This window comes from Salvia splendens, unplaced genomic scaffold (assembly GCF_004379255.2).
Source record: "Salvia splendens isolate huo1 unplaced genomic scaffold, SspV2 ctg712, whole genome shotgun sequence".
In the NCBI taxonomy this organism is placed as follows: Eukaryota; Viridiplantae; Streptophyta; class Magnoliopsida; order Lamiales; family Lamiaceae; genus Salvia; species Salvia splendens.
In genome coordinates this window covers 29,728-49,594 of record NW_024599381.1, presented here as the reverse complement: position 1 = coordinate 49,594, position 19,867 = coordinate 29,728, and the positions used below count along the sequence as shown (strand labels likewise).

Sequence of the window (19,867 nt, the reverse complement as noted above, 5' to 3'; positions counted from 1 at the left end):
TTGAAGGATCAATATTTAACCGATGAGTGATTACCTCGGGGGGCACTCCGGTCATGTCCAACGAAGACCATGCAAAGACATCTTTGTACTCCTTGAGGAGCTGAATGGTCTTTTCACGGAGTAGAGGCGTTCCTGTGAAGCCGATCTTGACCGTTCTGGATGGATCATCTTCGTATAACTGAACGGTCATTGAGTTCGGCTCTGAAGTGACTTCGGTCATCTCGCTTGCCTCTGACTCCGGTTGCTGTGATTGCTATGCTTGATGGTGCCGAACTGATTGCTCGGCACTTTTAAGCGCAATCTGCAGACATTCTTTTGCTCTCTTTTGATCACCTCGGATGACCGCTATCCCACCTTTAGTGGGGATCTTGATGGTGAGGTGATAAGTAGAGCAAACGGCCCGAACTGTGTTGAGTCAGTCTCTCCCCAGGATGATGTTGTACGGGGACCGAGCTTTCACCACAAAGAACTCGATCATCGTATTGGAGCTTGTAGGCGCTTTTCCCACCGTGATCGGAAGGCTGATAATACCTTCAGGGCGGGTGTCCTCCTGGGCGAAACTTTTCAGAGGAAGTGGAGCCGGACTGAGCCGAGCTGGATCCACTTCCATTTTATCGAAACATTCTTTAAAAAGAACGCTGACTGACGCTCCTGTATCCACAAATACTCTGTGGATCAGTTTGTTTGCCACTCCGGCTTGAATGACAATAGCGTCTTGGTGAGGAGAGATGGCTGGGACGGGATCGGCATCTGAAAATGTAATCACTTCGTCTTTCTTCAGCCTTTTATGTGTCGGCTCCTTTTGATTGGAACCTCTGCGTTCTGCTTTTAGGGACGACTTAGTCTTCCCGGCAGGGAGAGCATCAATAGTCTGGATTACTCCATCATATTGCGGCTCGTCGTCGTCTTCGGGATCTTCATGCCTTTTCGGATCCTGAGGATTGCAGTTCGCACCTCTCTGCTTTTTGTTCTTTTTCGGCTGCTTGCTTTGGTATTTTTTTAACGTTCCTGTTTTCACAAGAACATCAATACCTACAGCCAAATTTCGGCACTCCTCGGTATCGTGACCGTGGGCTTGATGGAAGGAGCAATATTGATCCTGAGGTCGCCGCGCGGCTGATTTCGTCATCCGCTTTGGTTTTTCGAACATATCGGAATGTAGTTCGAAAATTTCCGTTCTTGACTTGTTTAATGGTACGAACTGAGCGGGCGGCTTCTCAGGATTGAGACGTGGCCCCAATCTGCCTTGTACCGGTGCCCTTTGAATTCTTTCAAAAGGAGTTCGGCGAGGAAGCACCTGGCCGCTTTGATCGGGCTTCTTTTTCTCTTCTCGGGATGAGCTGTCTAAAGACCGTTTTCGACGGTCTGCCTCATCCGCACGGGAAAACTGGTCCGCAATGTCCCACATTTCTTGAGCTGTTTGCGGACCGCACTCCACGAGCTTTCTGTAGAGAGCTCCGGGCAGGATTCCATTTTGGAATGCCGAAATGACAAGTAGATCATTGAGATTATCTACTTGTAGGCATTCCTTATGGAATCTCGTCAGGAAGTCGCTGATCTTTTCGTCGCGACCTTGACGTATAGAAAGCAGCTGAGCCGAAGTAATTCGGGCTTCCGCTTTCTGAAAGAACCTCCTATGGAAAGCATCCATTAGATCTCGGTAGGATCTAATGCTGCCTTGAGGAAGGCTGTCGAACCACCTTCTGGCGTTCCCGATGAGCAGCTCGGGGAACAGCTTGCACATATGGACCTCATTGAGACCCTGGTTCGCCATATTACATTGATAGCATCCCAAGAAGTCATGAGGATCCACTAGCCCGTCATAAGTCATTGACGGTGTCCGGTAGTTCCGCGGCAAAGGAGTTCGGGTGATATCGTCCGAGAACGGAGTCTTTAATGCTCCGTACATGGCCAACCCGACATCTCTTCGGTACGGAGGAGATGGAGTTCTCCTGTGGTTCCGGTACCGAGGAGGAACAGGAACATGTCGGGGTTGAGGATTCTTTCTCCTGGAAGACACGTCACTACTGCGGTAGTGACTTTCATGTCTGGATGAGGAGGGAGAATCCGCCGTTGTCTTCTCCGGCTGTTGGCTCTTCTGCAGGAAGGTTAAGAACTCCTCCTGCTTCTCGGCCAAGAACAGCTTGACAGCTTCATTTAAATCGAGCTGCTGGGAAGACTCGGTGCGATCTCTCCTGGAGTGGCTTGTTCCTTCTTCGTGAGAACTGGAGACAGATTTCTCACGAGGCTGCTTTCCAGGCCTATGGGCTGCTGGATTAGCTTCCTCATGGTTATCACGGACGGAGGCACGGGTGTTATGTGATCTGGTATGCATTTTTTTTTTTTTTTTTTTAGTGGTGGAAAAAAGGATCAAAAATTCGCTTTATCACAGATTTGGTTCTCTGGTTTCCCACAGACGGCGCCAGTGATGAATCCGCGAATTTCTGATGTTTGTAAATGCTGGTAGAAGATAAAGACTACGACACAAAGAATTTACGTGGTTCGATTTACTGAAGTAAATCTACGTCCACGGGAAGAAGGGAGGGCAAGATTGTATTGCTTGATCTGGGATTACAGCTTACAACACAGACTTGCTATATGATCTTTTATCTCTAGAGTTAGTAAATCTGGTTTATCAGATCTAAGTTCTATTTATATATTGAACTAAGATCGTGGCTTGCATCACCACCCTAAGTCGTGGAGGTCATGGAGGTCATGAGATCCTGCATGGCCACTAACTAGGCAGTGGCTTACATCATCAGTAATTATGTCGTGGATGTCGTGGAGGTCATGAGAGCCTGCATGGGTCCACCACTAGATAGATCGTGTAGTGGAGGTCGTGGCTCCCAGTTCGGTATTGCCGAGCAGCTTTTGCCGATGCTGAGACCGAACTGCTGAACTATTGCCGAGCAGCTTTGTAGAGCTTGATTGGTCGGCTTTTACCGAGCTATAGGCTGGGGCCGAACTCTTTGGTAACGCCGAACTGATACTCTTTCTTGGGCTTTAGGCTGATGGGCTTTACTGCTGTTGGGCTTGTTTAGTACATACTCCATCACTTTTGTTTAGTACATACTCCATCACGGGTGCTCTAACCAACTGAGCTACAAGAGCTACTTGTACTGTTCCAGTCTATTTAGATAGCAAAGGATTTCACCGGCTTAGTCGGATGAAAAATAAACGAATAATATCCATTCTGGTTTGTGGAAGCAGCCTCTTTAATTTTGTTTGCAGAGTCTACGTAAATAAATTGAGATCCAGTATCCGACGAGAGGGAGGAGACCTATACGAAAAATCGACTAATATATGTAAAAGTTGGGATAGAGGAAAATGATTTACTAAAAAGAGAAACAAAAAACGAGAAAGAGGTTAGAGGAGAATGATTTAATAATATTTTTTTAAAAAAATCTTGACCGGGCAGGGTCAGACTGGTTAATGAGTGACTCACTCTGGCTGAACTAGTCGAGTCTTGGGTCTGAGCGGAGCGGGTCGGGTCTGAAATTAGAACCAGAACCAGAACCACAATATGTGCATAACTGGGTAATGAATTGTATCGAGTAAAACTGGTCAAAGAGTTAGGGCGGGCGGCATAATTATGGGAGTTTCCGCATTTTAACCAGAGAATCTAGAGACCTGACATGATAATGATATTGTGAAAAATACATACATTATCAGAGTAAAGCGAGATTACAAGCCAATAAAAATTTCAGAGGATACAAATCTCTAAAATCTTTTGCTGAAATAGTACAATACTAGAGAAAGGAAAGAGAAGTGAAGTTTTTTCAGGCCAATACAGCAGGATAATTGTAATAGTCGAGAGATGGAACTCGACTATTCCACCTCTTGCAAGTAATCCTCCACTTCAGATGAGCTCAAAACCCTGCACAACAAATTTTGACAAAAAAACATCTCACACTCCCTTGTGCATGTAATTTCCAGAAACTTCATAGACAGACAACACTCACCTGAATATTCTGTCGCTGCCAATCACGCCAATCTCAATATTTTTGCCAGTAATTTGCCCTTCAAATCTGGAAGTCCAAGGTGTCAACAATTATTAATATCAATTACCACACCATGTTACATAAAAGACCATATTCCTCTGAGCAATTATAAACCGTGGCACCTGAACCTGCTTCTTCTAGATGATATTGAGAAAAACATGCAAAAAATCATTTGATTTTTCCCTCAAGAGACGTTGAAAAATAGATATATATTCAAACCTTCCCCAACAAAAGAGAAATAGAGAGAGTTTTCACATACAGACCAATTTCTAAGAGAGAGAAAACAGGCGCTTACCCCTCCTTCAAAGTCAAAATTGCTGTATGAACAGCATCATCAAGTTCCACCCCCTCGGTATATCTGCAAAGAATTCCACAGGTAAATTACTAAAATTTGGAATCAAGGAGCAGTCAAAGAATTAGATGGGTACAAGAGTAATTGCAATAGTACAAAAAAGTTTAATCCACTCAAAAATATGTAGAGTGCAGCATGCTTCTCTAAATGGGCTAAGGTAACATGAAATAGATAGTGTAGCCCGATCTAGTTGAAAATCATGCAACTCAAAGAAAAGAAGCCATCTATGTTAGACATGTCTACATATGCTACTGTAGGCTACCCATAAAAACGTGCTTACATAGTCATTGCACGTATTATCCAAGGAACTTATTATGAGATTTAAGATTTCATTTAGCTCTTCCCATGACTTAGAAAAAAACTGCTTGAGCAGTTATGCATAATCCTCCTTGTTTAAGAAAAGTCAAGACACCCCCTCCCCCCACCCCAAAAAAATGTAAAAATAAATCACCTCTTCTCCAGAAATGCCTTTGCATTAGAAACATTCTTTCCCATGGCTGAAGCTTTCCAAGAGAAGTATGAACCTGAAGGATCAACCTATAGAAGAAAAATTAAAATCTCAGTAAGTAGATGCTTTGATTTGGTCAATTGCTGCAAAACAAGAAAATGTTACTCATTCATGAATTATTTGTGTATCATGCAAGTGGGATTACAAAATGAGGCAATCAAATTATAGCAACATATAAGTATGTGTGTAGAACAGCATGCACACCCACAGTACATTTAAGAGGAAACAGATAAGGGGAAAGTAATGTATAATTAGTGCTTCGTATACCTGATATAGCTGGGGACCCTTGTCATCATATCCAGCAACCAAAAGTGATACACCAAAGGGCCTCACACCACTATCAGAAAATCCAGAGAGTTTTTAGATTAGTAGGATAAATGTTAATAGTAAGCAAGAACTAAAGAACTTTAGTTCAGCTTCAGACACATTAATTCAGGAGAATCTAAAGAGTAAGGAAACATAGACATAGGTAAACACTGTTTAGGATGGATCTGTCAATTTAACTCATCAGTCTTCACCTCCAGTTTTTAATGTTTCACCTGATTTGCACATGGAAATGCAGAGCAAAAACTACTTCCATCTACTAGAAAAACTTCTATTCAAAGTAGTTTTACCGCATGTCCACAGTGCTAAAGGGTCAATCGGAACACTCACTTTTAAGATTTGATATTATGTGCTAAAAGTAGAATAGAATTTCAGGAACATATAAAGGTTTTTATGAAGGTATTTTTGATAAGTACAAATTAATCAGAGACTCGGCACAAGCCTAATTGGAACTAATTCCTTGATTATCTGGAGGCCAACCATGCAAAATATAGATAACTTGCAGAATATACTGACTGGACAACAAAATGTAGAAACAAACATTAAACTACTGATGCCAGCAATTCTTGGGAAAATGAAACAGCCTGAAGAATGGAACAGTAATAAATTATGAAAAGAAGTGGCGGTGATCATAATTAACTGCCTAGTGAGTAGCAACAGACATAATAAAATTAAGAAAAGAATTAATTTAATTACACTTTATCAGACAGATCTAGTTTACTAATATGAGATCAAAAGCAGTTGTAGCAAAAAGAAGAAAAGCCACCAAAAATAAATAAATGGCCCTTGCTTTTTCAGAACAGAAGCGCAATAAAGTAATGAGTATACCCTGACTGAGTGAATTCCTGCATAACAGTAGCAGTTTCCCTCACCAACTGAGTCACCGGAATTGGTTCCTATAATATATTTGGCAGATGACTGATTGTCAGCATAGATTGCTATAATTATGTCTGCAGAGGACATATAAATGGATATATACATAGCATACAGTTAGCTGTTAGTTAGAAACTTAGCACTACCTATGGGATATCATGTGTAAGATAACTTTATTTTGAAAACAAAAAAGTAGGAACCATAGGGCACCTCAAGAAGTAAAGTGCAACTTTTTATTGTAAAATGTCCCTAGCCCTCTAGCCTTTCTCGTTCATTTTATTATTACAGATGTAAAATGGAATCCCAGGGATAGTTGATCTACACTTAAGTTAAAGGATTTAAACTGACTAACAAAGACTTCCTACATGTTCAGTTGTTCACACAACCTCCCACAACTAAAGGATATAAAACCTAAACAGATATAGAAATATTAATTCAGTAATAAGATTTGCCGATATTTGCTCAGCCAGATATGTCTTGCAATGTGTAATTGACTGCTTTCACTGTGTAAAGAATTTGAAAGTTCTTATCACGATATGTGCTTACAGATTTCAGTTGAAATATTACAAGGCGTACTCCAGTCCATGATGATTTCTTATTAAGATATTTCCAGAAAAGAAAAGGCCGCATGCAAATAATATTGTTATCGGATAACAGAAACATCAGTGGGCATGGATACATACTTTATAGAGCCGATAATATTGCTCGGCCTGTTTTCTACTTTTTCGAACCAAAACTCGAGAATCGGGGCCCATGCCACTGCACAAAAGAGAATGTTTATCAAGCTATCAGAAAACCCTCAACAATGAAAATTCCTGAAAATAATAATGCCTCTGTTTATAAAGATGGAAGCTCAAGAAGAATATATTAGATGTCGTTTTGAGTTAAACATAACTCAACAGAGAAGGATAAACATAACTCGTTTTGTGAACTATAATTCACAAAAGCAAATAATTTTCTTGAAATGCCCTTGACACAAAATTTCGAACATTTCAACTTTATTGAAAGTTTCTTTCATACTTTGAAATGCCAGAGAGTGGTCACTCTTTTCCAGCACGCAAGCAATCGGATAGTTGCAGTCAACAAGAATACCAGGACACATTAATAATTTAATAGTAGTATACAATTATATCATCAGTGGCCTCTTGATGATCATTCTCTTTGCATGACATGCTTTGATTTCACCAAGTTCCATCAAAATAAAGCAAGGGATTGTGGAGCTACAACAGTATGCCAATAACAATACCAACCTGTATACAACTCCAATGTTTGGAGTCAAACTCTGAATTTTCTGCACCTGAAAGAAGCAGATAAACCTTCAGAACAAAGGATGCCCATCAACATAATTAACAGCTGTATACAAATTTAAATTCAAGTTGAAAAGTAATCAATGCCCTCAAAACAGCTAATTGAATGCAATTCCATAATTATGTTTATATACAAAGCATTAAGCACCATACAGAATATCTGGATTCTTTACGGAATGTTTATAAAAAAGTTAGCATAAATATTGTCAAACCAAACTCGTATTAAATTTACAATTACAATTAAGCAAAAAGATACTATCATTCAGGCAAAATTAAAAACTTACATCCTATGGGAAGCATGATACTTAATATTAGCTGTTTATGCACTATAAGCACTTCAATTTATCAGGAAAAGAATAGCATCCATTTCAACTTTGAAAAGGAATAACGAGTTGAATTGGATAGGAATGAAGTTGAAATGCCATTGTAAGTGCATGTAAAACTTACAGATGTTTCATCAACCAAAATCGATGGCAGTTTCTTCTCAGTTGCAATAACAACGCCATTAGCAGCTGCAACCACACGATATAAGCATTCTCAGTTTCTTGAAAAAACAATTGATACATCTCTTTTTTGTTTTGTGAGAGTGTGTAGAAGGCAAGAAAAGGTTAACTACTTGGAACAGAGAATGTAATTGTATAACCTTCAGTGTACTCAACAAGACCATAAACAATGATAACCCTTTTTAAAAAGCTTCTGACTATAGCTCATTCATATTCATTACAAATCAAAAGCTTCTGCAGTTGTAGTTTGCATCATTTATCAACATATGCATAAGCCAAATCATCATTTAGGCAGTTTTGTGAGAGAGGATCAGCGCTAAAAAACGATGTAACTGTGAGCAGGGGCACAGAGCAAAAATCCACCTTTAATTCCCAAGGATGTTTGCCCAGATCCAACTGCAGTCAGAGCATGTTCGATTTGAACAAGTTTTCCCGAAGGGCTGCAAAAATGGAAATGAGTAATAAGACATTGTAATCAACAGACGCCACCATTTAAAAAAAATAGGTTAGCAAAAAAACATCAGTGCAGCCGGTAATACATACCTGAAAGTGGTGAGGGAGAAAGAGTACTGACTATCACCCATTGATTTCTCAACACAATTTTACTAATCCTGACGAGCGAACTGCATAATTAATTAAACCAAGATAAGCACTCTCGCACTGTGAAAGTAAGAGATTAATCACAATTGAAACTTAATGCCCTAAAGGAGCGTAGAAATCCAACTTGGACAATGAAAATTCGACCGCAAAAAAGGTAGAGAAAGATTTTTCAGGAGATAGATATAAAGCATAGGGTTGTGATCTACATCAAGTACGAGCAAATTTGATAGAAACGACTTGCTTTCAAAAAGAGAAAGACACGAAATATTCCAGAATTACTTGTAAAATGAGCTCTCTGAAATGCACTAGTGTGAATTGCCGGAGCAGGGAAGGCGTGGTTTCTTGGTGGAGACGAAGCTGATTCTGAATATTTAACGAACTTGGGGGCTTTGACGCCAGCAAAGGCCCGTGCCCGTCCAAAGCCCACCTGACCCGGATCAGATCAATATTTAATTTATTCGACTTTCTTCAATAAAACCATTCTTGTTACTGAAATTTAAATTACTACATATATGATCAAAACCATAACGAAACATTAGATTTATTTGCATTGTGAAATTAATCAAAATTCAAATTTTGTATACATATGTTCTGGACCTCTGGTTAACTAACAAATTCAGTTTGATCTTATACTGTAATTAATCAATATAATGTTGAACTTGGTGAAGATGAATTTAGATATCTGGGCAGTATGACATCTAATTTTTCTAAAGAAAGATAACACGAAACTACATCTAAATTTATTATACTTCTTATGCTGTAGTAATTTATTCAAGCTAAAAGAAACAATGTTTATTTAATGTTATAAGTTAAATTTCACGAGACATTCAAACAACAACGACCGCGTGGCCTAATGGATAAGGCGCTCGCCTCCGGAGCGGGAGATTGTGGGTTCGAGTCCCATCGCGGTCGTAGTTTTTCAAAATTTTGTTGCAATTTTTTCCTACTTTTTTATTGAATATGTTTTCATAAACCATAATACTGCGCCATTTTCAGTACTCTCATCACCAATCATGTCTGCTTTTTCTCATTGTCTTTTTAATTCTAAATTTATACATCTACATTCTAGACAAATTCGACAGATATCTGATCTTTCTAGTTTGTTTTATACGTCAAACTTTGTGTAGTACAAGTACTAAATAAGCTCTTATTGCATGTCATCCTGTAACCACAAATTTTTTGAAGTTTACATTATCAATCTGTATCTTAACACAACTCACGAGTACAGATCAAGAGAATTTCTAAACAAACTAAATGCACTCGCTGCCATAGACAAAGGACATGTCCGAATCATTTCTTAGATAATAAGACCAGTACAGGAGCCGATGGCCGGTTTAACATTTGGAGTGTGCAGCACACCCAATTATCAACAGGTAATTCAGCTGCGAAGGACCTTAGACCATCCACAACGCGTCTCGCGCCGGGCTCGCGTCTCGTCTCGGAGAGACGAGACCCCCGCGAGACGCATTGCAGCGCCCATCTCGTCTCCAGCTTGCGACCGTCTCGTCGCGTAGCTCGTCTCGGAGAGACACGAGACGAGCTGTCTCGCCACGCGCCAGGGACACGTGGCACGTCCCCATGCGTGCGTGACGCCCACTCGCTGGCCCGCGAGTGGGCGTCGTCACTGATGACGCAATAATTCATTTTTTTTTAAAAAAAATCGATTTTTAATAAAAAATTTTTTTTTTTTCAAACGGTAATATTACCGTTAAATATTTATTTTCATTTTTTAAATTTTTAATTTTTTTACTCTATAAATAATTCTATTCCATACTCATTTCAAACACAAACACACATCTATTCCTCTCAAATCCTCTCTATCACTCCAATTTCCATCTTCAATCAACTCAAACAAATGGATCCTTTTGAGCAAATGCGCCAATTAATGGAACAATCACTCGAAGAAGATCGACGACGAGAGGCGGAGGAAGCCGCACCACCCCCACGACACTCCCGGAAGTACATCAATCGGAACCGGGAGGAAGCCGCCGCACGGTTAGTACGCGACTACTTCTGCGATAACCCGATTTGGGGAGATACCTATTTCCGTCGCCGTTTCCGCATGCGGAAACCGCTATTTCTCCACAGAGGATCTAATTGAGCACATTTGGGAAAACTTTGGCGGAGAAAATTAAATTATGTCATTTTTATTTTTTTAGAATTTTAATTATGTCTTCGTTTTTTTTTAATGTTAAGTTGTAATATTGTTTTAATTTTATTAAAGTGTGTTTGTTTAAATTGAATTGGGTTTTAAAAAAAATTATAAATTAAATTGAATGAATAGTAATTAAGAGGCGGTATAGAGACGGTTAAGAGACGGAGCGTTGCAGGTTCCGTCTCTTAGTTAAGAGATGGAGGAAAAAAGGACAGTGGGGCCCTCAAATAGTGCTCAAATAGTAGTTAAGAGACGGTTTAAGAGACGGTATAGAGACAGCGTCACAGTTCCATCACATATTTTAATGAATTAATCACAAGCTTTATCCTACCTTCCACCAAAATGCCCAACATAAGCCAGTATACTTATTAGACTTATGATTTAGAGTCAATACATGATACTATAAAATTAAAGCAACAAGAGAATATGACCTGATGAGGAGTGAGTGATTGATCGAGCAAAGATGAAGTGCTTTCTAAAGCAGATTTCTGAAGGTCCATTGCAAAGACGCAGCCTCTGCCGGCATCATCTGCAACTAATCTCGCCATAGCCACTGTGTCGTGACCATTGCCACAAGTGGCGTCGACCACCAGATCCCCTTTCCGGACAACATTGTTCCAAACCCTAATGCAACCACTGGTGAAAACGCTTACTAAATAAAAACAACATTTGCAGCCGGAGAAGAAGTACCTACGCGTGAGCAACTTCAGTTGCCTTCTTCTTCCCGAATATGAATCCCGTCATCGTCTCATCCAACCCTAATAATATAATGCGATAAATTAAGCCAAAGACAAGGGAAAATCGAGGCCGTATTGGAGCAATCGGGAGGGACCTGTGAAGGGGGAGGAAGAGGGAACTTGAACATCGTCGTGCGTCGAGATTGATGATTGTGCTGAGAATGAGCGTAAGGGCGAGTGGGTGGAGCGGAAGAGTTTGAGATTGTTGTGCAGTTGAGTAATTTTGTGGGTCGCTGAAGGGTATGAATTTGGGCACCATTTCAACATATTTATAACCATCTTTAACGCTTCCGCTTTCAACATTAGTCTTCAGCAAAAATATGCCCTCTCCTTACAAGAGTTCATGTGTACGACTTTTTATTTGAAAAAATTGGATAAAATGGTAGAAGTATGAATTTTTATCTACATTGATATATTTTCTAAAATTTTTATGGAAATATATCTAAAATATCAATTTATTTTTCAATAAAGATAGACAGTTTTTTCTTGTTTTCTTTTGGGCTCATGACATGATGATGTGCGGCAATCTCTCTATGTCAAGATTTGAATTAAACCCAGGCGATTCAACTGTGGATAACAAAATCATACTTTTTACTATCATTTGCAAGTATTGGATATTCCCACCTGCTAAACATAAGTTAATCATGTTGACAAGTGAGAACTGAGCATCCAAACACAGGCTTTAGTAATCTTTATTCATCCTTATTAGTTCATCCATCGTGGTTTCTTACTTGGGTGAAAAAATGCAACAGCTCTTCATGAGTAAAAAAAGAAGATGAAAAACATACGTTATTGCACCGAAATATATTGGTGATGATTATTCGCGTTTTCGGCCTACCACTCTACAAGACCAACTCTAACATCTCAGCAATGTGTTTTTCGCAGAAAACCAGACACGCCAACTAAAAGGGCATTTTGAGACGACGAAACAAGATAGCTTATGCATCATTAAGGGCAAGGACTCCAGGTAGTGTCTTTCCCTCAAGAAGTTCCAAGCTCGCACCACCTCCAGTTGAGATATGGCTCATCTTCTCTGCGAGTCCAACCTTCTCGACTGCAGCAACTGAGTCACCGCCTCCTATGATTGTTGTCACTCCCTTTCCACTCAGTTCCGCCAGCTTCTTTGCGATAGCCTGAACAGGAAACATTGCAAATTATCTTTACTTTAAAGTCTTGTCCAGCAAATTTATACTAGGGATAAATGTAAACATGAAGATATCGCAATTTAATAGTACTTAATCAATACCTCTGTTCCTGCTGCAAACTTGTCGAATTCAAAAACACCCATTGGGCCGTTCCAGATTATTGTCTTGGTAGAATCAAGAGCTTCGCCAAATGATTTGATCGAATCTGGACCAATATCTAATCCCATCCATCCATCGGGAATGGCAGATGCTGGAACAGTCTGAAGGTAAATGCAGCAATTAATTTTTATGATCAAAAACCACACAGATAGCAGCAAAGGTGCTTCAGTTGTTTCTATTTTGTTCATCAAAGTAAAGCCAATGAAATAATCACCCTTGATTAAACTTAAGACAATTCAGTACATATATTACCAAACTATAGCTGAGCTTATATTTACCACTTTGGCAAAAACTGCATACCTTGCTATTTGCATCAGCAGCAAATTTGTCAGCAATAACTACATCAGAAGGCAGCAAAAGGGATACTCCTTTAGCCTTAGCCTTCTCCATGAGAGAAGTTGCAAGATCAAGCTTGTCGGACTCCACAAGTGAGGATCCCACCGCAAGTCCTTGGGCTTTGTAGAAAGTGAAGATCATACCACCACCGAGAATCAGGACATCGACCTTGGACAAAAGTGATTCAATAACACCAATTTTGGATGAGACCTTTGAGCCACCCACAATGGCAGCAAAAGGCTTCTTTGGATTGGACACCGCTCCAACTAAATAATCAAGTTCCTGAGATGCATTAAATAGAATCATTATTTCAGAATGCAAGTTCATTGATACAAACGTGTATTGCAGTGTTGACAAAACAAAAAAAAAGGTGAACAGCCATCTAAGATTGAAAACTTGAAACCAACAGCGTTTTTATCAGGCAGTAGCTTTAAAAAGTAGTACTACAACATAGACTATGCGGGATTGGTTTATTCTTTTGCGAAGCAGAAAAGGATAATATGGTGTTTAGCAGCGCAACGAAAGATTAGTCAGCTGACCTTCTGCATAAGGAATCCAGCAACAGATGGCTTCAAGTACTTGGTAACTCCCTCTGTTGAGGCATGAGCTCTGTGTGCAGTTCCAAATGCATCATTAACATACAAATCTGCAAGAGAAGCAAGCTTTTTTGCAAACTCGGGATCATTTTTCTCCTCTTCTTTGTAAAACCTAACATTCTCCAGGAGAAGAACACCACCATCTGGCAATTCAGCTACCAGCTTCTGAACTTCTTCACCAATACAATCATTAGACATCTTGACCTGCCAACACAAAATAACTCAGATAAGCAAAACACTTGGCCGACAAAGTAACATAGATCAACATTGAAAAGGTGATTGCTGTACTCAGAACCTGGATTCCAAGAAGCTCAGATAGTCTGGGAACGAGAGGCTTTAAACTGTATTTTGGTGTGACACCTTTTGGACGGCCCTGAAAAACCAACATATTTTTTAATAACTAAACAAGGTAACACATCATACATGGCAGTTGATTTATTACTAAGATCACAACATCAAGCTCACATAATTAATTTAGTTCGCAGTAAAGATACCTTGGATACTAGCGCACAAAAACAAGTAGATATAAACATATATCCAAACGAATTGAAGAACAAATATATCTAACACAGCCCTAGTATTGAGCACTCATAACTACCTAACTTATCCCTTCAACCTAGAAAGCACAATTAATTAAGCAAGCAATACGCACACTCCGAAGCATTACCAACATCAAATCATCATGTTTAGAAATTTATAGAAATGTAAACACCCGGTCATACTATAAATTAATTCAAATAAACGCAGAAAAGAAGAAACCTCTAGCAGAATATGTATAAAACAAATACGAATGCTTCCAGTTTAATCCAGGATTTAGTAATATATGAAAAATGAATACGTACAAGGTGAGAAGTGAGGATGATTTTAGCACCATATCCCGTTAAATACTTGATGGTAGGGACAGCGGCTCTGATCCTGGTATCATCGGTAATGTTGAAGTTATCATCCAACGGCACGTTCAGATCCGCTCTCACCAGAACTTTCTTGCTCTTTAGATCGGCTTCCTTCAGCGTACCCACACTCTTCTTCGTCGCCATTTTCAGATCAAAATCCTGAACAAAAACCAGCCGAACAAAGAAGAATCAGGTAACATTATAAACATATAGATCCGAAGCGAATGTGAATATAAGGGCGAAGATAAGAGAGATCGAGCTTACGTTGATAAAATCGATGAATGTATCGATGCAGAGAGATCAGTCACCAGTTGGATGAATCAAGTGGGGTGTGTAGTTTTATAATGTAAAGTTGAGGCGTAGGTTAAGAGCATTATGCAATATATGGGGCCACTCGACCACAGTCTAATTTCTAACCGTTAGATAATAAAAGTTGAATAATTTCTCATTATTTAAAAAATACTCTTCCACTAATATAGTTGCAGCACGACTTTTAATAAAATAAAAATAATAGATAAAATATGATAATGAAGATAAAAAAAATGTGTAAATATAAAGTGAAGAAGAAAAGGTGAATAGAATTTAGAATAGTGTACACGTAATGGAAAAATGAAACTATTTTTCATAGTATTTTTGGATATCCAAAATGAAATAATCTCATTATAGAGAATATTAATTTTAATATAAAATTAATAAAGCAAGAAATGAAGGTATAACTTAATAATGTGTGGAATCTTTATAATCCAAAAGCAAACATGTTTTGTGGTTAGAATAAATGGAGTATATTTGTATTTTAGGGAGAGAATATATGGACACTACGGGCGAGTGCGCCATTAACTACTGGAAAATCTCATGTGGTGTTTTTAGAGCATCCATAGTGGGGCGTCACCGTCACGTCAGCATTTTATCCTCTTACCCTTCCACCTGCAGTGGGTCGCCCTAAGCATTTTCTTTTATTTGAATATTTAAATAACTACAAAAATTAGGAAAAACCTTCATTTCATTTATAAAATTAATACATTACAATACGAATTAAAAAAATACGCAAACTCAGCGATGGCGGTTACGGGCCCACACTTCTTCAATCATGTCGTTCATGAGCTGCGCATGGTCGTGTTGATTGCACAATGAGGCCTGTCTAGATAAAACCTCATTGAAACCCGTCGGTAATCCTTGAGCAGGGGGCAGGGTCGCCGTGCTGGAAGAGCTAGATGCACCTTCGTCATCGGTCCAATCGGTGATGCTCCTACCTTCATGTTCGACTATCATGTTGTGCAAGATTCCTTGAACCAGAGAGATGAGAGATGCGAGAAATGTTCGTATGAAAAATAGAATGACAATCGAGGTTTAAATAGACAAATTTTGAAAAAAAAAACAAAAACGTGTTGCATCGTTCGCGCCATTGTCCGTGTCACCCATAGTGGGCGGACGATGCCCTATCGTCCACGCTTCGTCCGCGGACGACGCATCGTCCGTCGTCCGCGCACCCACAGTGACGGATGATGGCGCGCCTGAAGCATCGGGCGGCCTATCGTCCGCCCCACTGTGGATGCCCTTAGTTGCTAAATAAATACTAAATTGAATCCACCAGCATATTTCCTGCTTTTCCTTTATTTCCTATTAATGGAATATTTCACTTTTTCAAGGTATATTTATTTGTTATTCTTATGTAGGTAAGTGAACTCTACAAATTTTTGTCTCTAAAATTTGTCAGATTATCAAATGCGGCCACAAGTTATTTAAATGAATAATTAAATTATACTTCATTTTATTTATTTTTCCGTTCCATGTCCATCATAGCCAGACATTTTTTTGAGTTCGTTAGTTAGGAAAATAGTAAGAGCAACATTGAGGGCTTGTGCTTGCTCGGCTTCGCTAGGCCAAGTTCACTTGCGGGTGTCGGTTTTTATAGTATGTTATTGTTAGTTGAAGGAGTTGCAATCTTGCCATAATCCTTAATAAAACGACGATAGTAACCTGTTAGACCGAGGACACTAGAGTGCATAGAGTGGAGGGTGTTGGCCATTTGAGTACTATTGTGACCTTTGTGGAATCTCGTCGTTACTGAACAGGATGGACCATTACGCCGTCTTAGGTTTCAACCCCTGGATATATATTCTGCTCCGCTGCACCAATATTGAACTCCAGGAGGAACTGCTTCTTCTACTAAACGGGGCTCAATGGTTTTGCTCCGATGAAATCAAATGGCTGAAAGACATTGACACAGGTTATAGTGTAGGTAGTTGATAGAAGCCAGGCCTGCCTATCTTAAAAGAGTTCCATTTGATGAACCAAAACAGAGCTACCACATTTTAACCGAGAACATAAATAAATGCCAAGACATTTGAAACATCAATTTTCATTCACACATGATCATGTAATCCTTCTAATTTACTAGGAAGGAGATTAAGTTATTTCCTTCTAATTTTTAATAAAACCTGTAGAATTCGACAAATGGTGTTCCAACTAAATGCTTACGAATTTAGTCCATGATGTATTCGGTGCAATTTGAACTCGAGCTACAGTTTGCTCGTCGGAAGGCCAGCTGGGGCAGCACGAGATCTTTTCTCTACGGTTCGGGAAATCTGCTTCACCTCATCCTTAGCCAGATGACGAGGATGGCTCAGCTACAATCCTCCATCAACAGGGAGGATGCTCCCATTGACGTATTTACCTTCACATAAGACGGTTACATTACAACAGGAAAACGAAGAAACATGGTGTCAAAGCCTAAAACCTAAAGACAGTAGTTGCTGCAATCATGACGAATTATATCCAAGTAAAGGAGACAGGTTGCTTCATCAAATGTGCCTTACCAGCATCCGAGGCAAGGTACACGGCAGCCATGGCAATGTCCCACTTCTCACCAAGTTTGTAGAGAGGCATATAATCACTTATTTTGTTACCAATTTCATCAGGCAGAAGTTTACTCAGGCCAGCCGTGTCTCCTATAGGACCTGGTGCAATCCCATTAACTCTTATATCATAATCGGTGCCCCATTCCAGTGCCAAATTTCTTGTCAACGCATCGATAGCAGCCTGCACACAGAAAAAAAGAGCAACAAATTAACTCAAAGAACAACGATGTTCACACAAGCATCAAACTACAAACCTTGGCTGCAGATACATGGATCTGATACCATGATGCTGTGTAGTGCAAAGTGGCGCTGATGTTCAAAATAAGGCCTCCGGCTTTTCCAGGTCCGTCTTTCTTGAGATACTTGAGCGCCTCGTGACACATTTGTTGGAAATATTGTAGCCTTTACACGGGAAAACTCTTGCTATTATAAAAGAACAAAACTGGAAGGTAAATATAATAATATAAATTACAACGAAAGTAAAGAGATGCAAACTATTGTCTTCTTCAAGTCGAGTCGAGGTGACCCAAGACGAAAAACGCCCCGGCTAGTGCTCACGGATTGGCGCAATGTCCCCAAAGATGAAACGACTTTCCTCCTACCGAGTTGAAGCACCTCAAACTCGTAGGCTCCGGCGAACTTGAATTGGAGGCGAGAACCGAGCAATGCGATGCTCCTAAGATGCGAACTAGAGTGCTTGAGCTATGAGAGAAGAGAGAATGATTGTAGGTTGTGTTGTGTGTCTTCCATCTCTCAAAACAAGCCTATTTATAGGCTAGGAGTGGCCACACGAGAGGTCTCGGGTTTAAGGCACCTCATAAACACTTGGAGGTTGAAAAGCCAAAAGACTTAGGAAAATGAAAGGTTTTGAGTCCTTTCTAATTTCCCACATGTTTTTCCTACAACATTGTGAATGTCCCAACACTATCAATGTCCATAACTGCATAGAGTATTCATTCATTTTAGAAGTAAAGATCTCAAGTCTTCATTATATGGTTGATTCATCATCACATCATTTAAATTAGTTTCCAGATAAAGTTTTTAATTGACTAATAGTATTCATTATTCAAAGGAGATAACTAAACCAACCTGTCTTGAAGCCTTTGGGAGAGAGATTTTCAGCTGCAGATAAAAAATTGCCGGCCGCCGCATTGACCAGAATATCAAGCTTCCCGAAATGCTTCACCGTTGCCTCTACGGCTCTTTTTGCATCTTCCAAATTCCTAACATCCCCTTCAAAACCAATTGCCTAAAACAATTTCCAGTGAGAAATTAAAGACGAAAATTGGTAGCTACCAAATAGCAACACAATCAAAATCGAGAAAGCAATAAAAAACATGAAGCAAAAAAGCAGCAGAGCAGATGAAAAGCGGATTTGAGATGGTGAAAAGCGGAATTGGAAGCGAAAATTAGTTAAAAAGTGAAAGTGAGAGAGAAGGGAGTAAGAAATAATACGGGGATGCCTCGGGAGGTGAGGGCAGAAACGGCGTCGTCGAGGACATTCCTGCGGCGGCCCATGATGGCGACGGAGGCTCCGTGTTTGCCGAATTGGGTGGAGATCTCAAAGCCGATGCCGGAGCCTCCGCCGGTGAGAAGAGCAACCTTGCCTTTGAGGACGTCGGACTTAAACGGGGACTCCATTTCCATTTCTCCGCCCAAACCACTAAAAATGATGACTAGTTGACTAATTAATATGCGGCCCGCCCTATTGGTATAATCCGCCTCTCATTTTTTATTCATCTACTAAAATCGTCGCATTTTGATATTTGTAGATCTCAACGACTTAGAGCATCTCCAATGCCGGCGAGCGGACAGGCTAGCCGATTCCCGGCACTGGCCGGTCCGCTCGCCGAACCATTGGAACCGTCGAGCGCCATTTCGGTGGAAAAATCAGTGACCTGACGCCGATTTTCGGGGGCTGGCCGATCTGCTCGCCGGTCGGCTGGCCGCCATTGCAGGCTCCCGATCGGCGAGCGATCGGCCAGCTCAATTTTTTTTAATTTTTCGAAACACTATATATACACGATTTGCACGTCATTTTCATTCGCATCATTTGTTTTAACGAGTTTTCTCTCCATCTTAATTTATGTACAAGAGCAACAACGTGAAATGAGTAACGCGGGTGGTAGTAGTGGTGGTAGTGGCGGGGATGCTGAGGAGTACGAACGGCAAATGAACGAAGAGTTGGAGGCCTATACGTCCCGCGAGATAAACTGGTTGTTACAAAGGGCCTTGCAGCCGGCGGTACCTCGACCTCCACCCGTTATCCACCGACGAGCAGTGATTGATCGGGATCACGTAGCTGCACATCAGCGGCTATATGAAGACTACTTTGCAGAGGAGCCGAGGTTTGGGGCGCCTCTTTTCGGGCGGCGTTTTAGGATGCGTAGGGCAGTGTTTATGCATATCGTTAATGCTTTGGAGCGTCGGTATTTATGTTTCCGGTTCAGGTACGATGCGGCTGGCAGACCCGGCCACACACCTATACAAAAGTGCACTGCGGCAATCAGCCAGTTAGCC

At 40.3% G+C, this 19,867-nt stretch overlaps 4 protein-coding genes and 1 non-coding gene across 6 annotated transcripts; 1 reads left to right on the top strand and 4 right to left on the bottom strand.

Annotated features, from left to right (window-relative positions):
- Positions 1-3,756: 3,756 nt before the first annotated feature.
- On the bottom strand, positions 3,757-8,888 carry LOC121791072 (proteasome subunit alpha type-2-A-like). The gene is made up of 12 exons (XM_042189123.1): positions 8,748-8,888; positions 8,412-8,491; positions 8,232-8,308; positions 7,813-7,877; positions 7,309-7,355; positions 6,742-6,817; positions 6,014-6,081; positions 5,129-5,198; positions 4,805-4,890; positions 4,297-4,359; positions 3,963-4,028; positions 3,757-3,877 (listed from the first exon to the last, which is right to left on the bottom strand). Exons 2-12 carry the CDS (start codon positions 8,450-8,452, stop codon positions 3,829-3,831), a joined length of 708 nt encoding a protein of 235 aa, XP_042045057.1. The 5' UTR covers positions 8,453-8,491; positions 8,748-8,888; the 3' UTR covers positions 3,757-3,828.
- On the bottom strand, positions 8,671-11,639 carry LOC121791069. Its single transcript, XM_042189121.1, has 4 exons — positions 11,456-11,639; positions 11,318-11,381; positions 11,055-11,247; positions 8,671-8,895 (listed from the first exon to the last, which is right to left on the bottom strand). Exons 1-4 carry the CDS (start codon positions 11,637-11,639, stop codon positions 8,671-8,673), a joined length of 666 nt encoding a protein of 221 aa, XP_042045055.1.
- Positions 9,308-9,380, top strand: TRNAR-CCG. Its single transcript has one exon. It is a non-coding gene; the product is annotated as a tRNA-Arg (tRNA).
- Positions 11,640-12,123: 484 nt separating the features above from the next.
- Positions 12,124-14,887, bottom strand: LOC121791073 (phosphoglycerate kinase, cytosolic-like). The gene is made up of 7 exons (XM_042189124.1): positions 14,754-14,887; positions 14,439-14,648; positions 13,892-13,969; positions 13,540-13,800; positions 12,965-13,282; positions 12,607-12,765; positions 12,124-12,493 (listed from the first exon to the last, which is right to left on the bottom strand). Exons 2-7 carry the CDS (start codon positions 14,631-14,633, stop codon positions 12,299-12,301), a joined length of 1,206 nt encoding a protein of 401 aa, XP_042045058.1. The 5' UTR covers positions 14,634-14,648; positions 14,754-14,887; the 3' UTR covers positions 12,124-12,298.
- A 1,505-nt stretch (positions 14,888-16,392) lies between these two features.
- Positions 16,393-19,063, bottom strand: LOC121791066 (peroxisomal 2,4-dienoyl-CoA reductase [(3E)-enoyl-CoA-producing]-like). Of its 2 annotated transcripts, XR_006048470.1 has the most exons (7): positions 18,803-19,063; positions 18,437-18,596; positions 18,256-18,287; positions 17,602-17,730; positions 17,306-17,528; positions 16,968-17,163; positions 16,393-16,697 (listed from the first exon to the last, which is right to left on the bottom strand). XR_006048470.1 is itself a non-coding variant. In XM_042189119.1 (6 exons), exons 1-6 carry the CDS (start codon positions 18,992-18,994, stop codon positions 17,117-17,119), a joined length of 783 nt encoding a protein of 260 aa, XP_042045053.1. In that variant the 5' UTR covers positions 18,995-19,063; the 3' UTR covers positions 16,833-17,116. The 2 variants fall into 2 exon arrangements, 1 of the variants encoding a protein (XP_042045053.1); XM_042189119.1 differs by lacking the exon at positions 16,393-16,697 and having other exon boundaries at positions 16,833-17,163.
- Between the last annotated feature and the right edge of the window lie 804 nt (positions 19,064-19,867).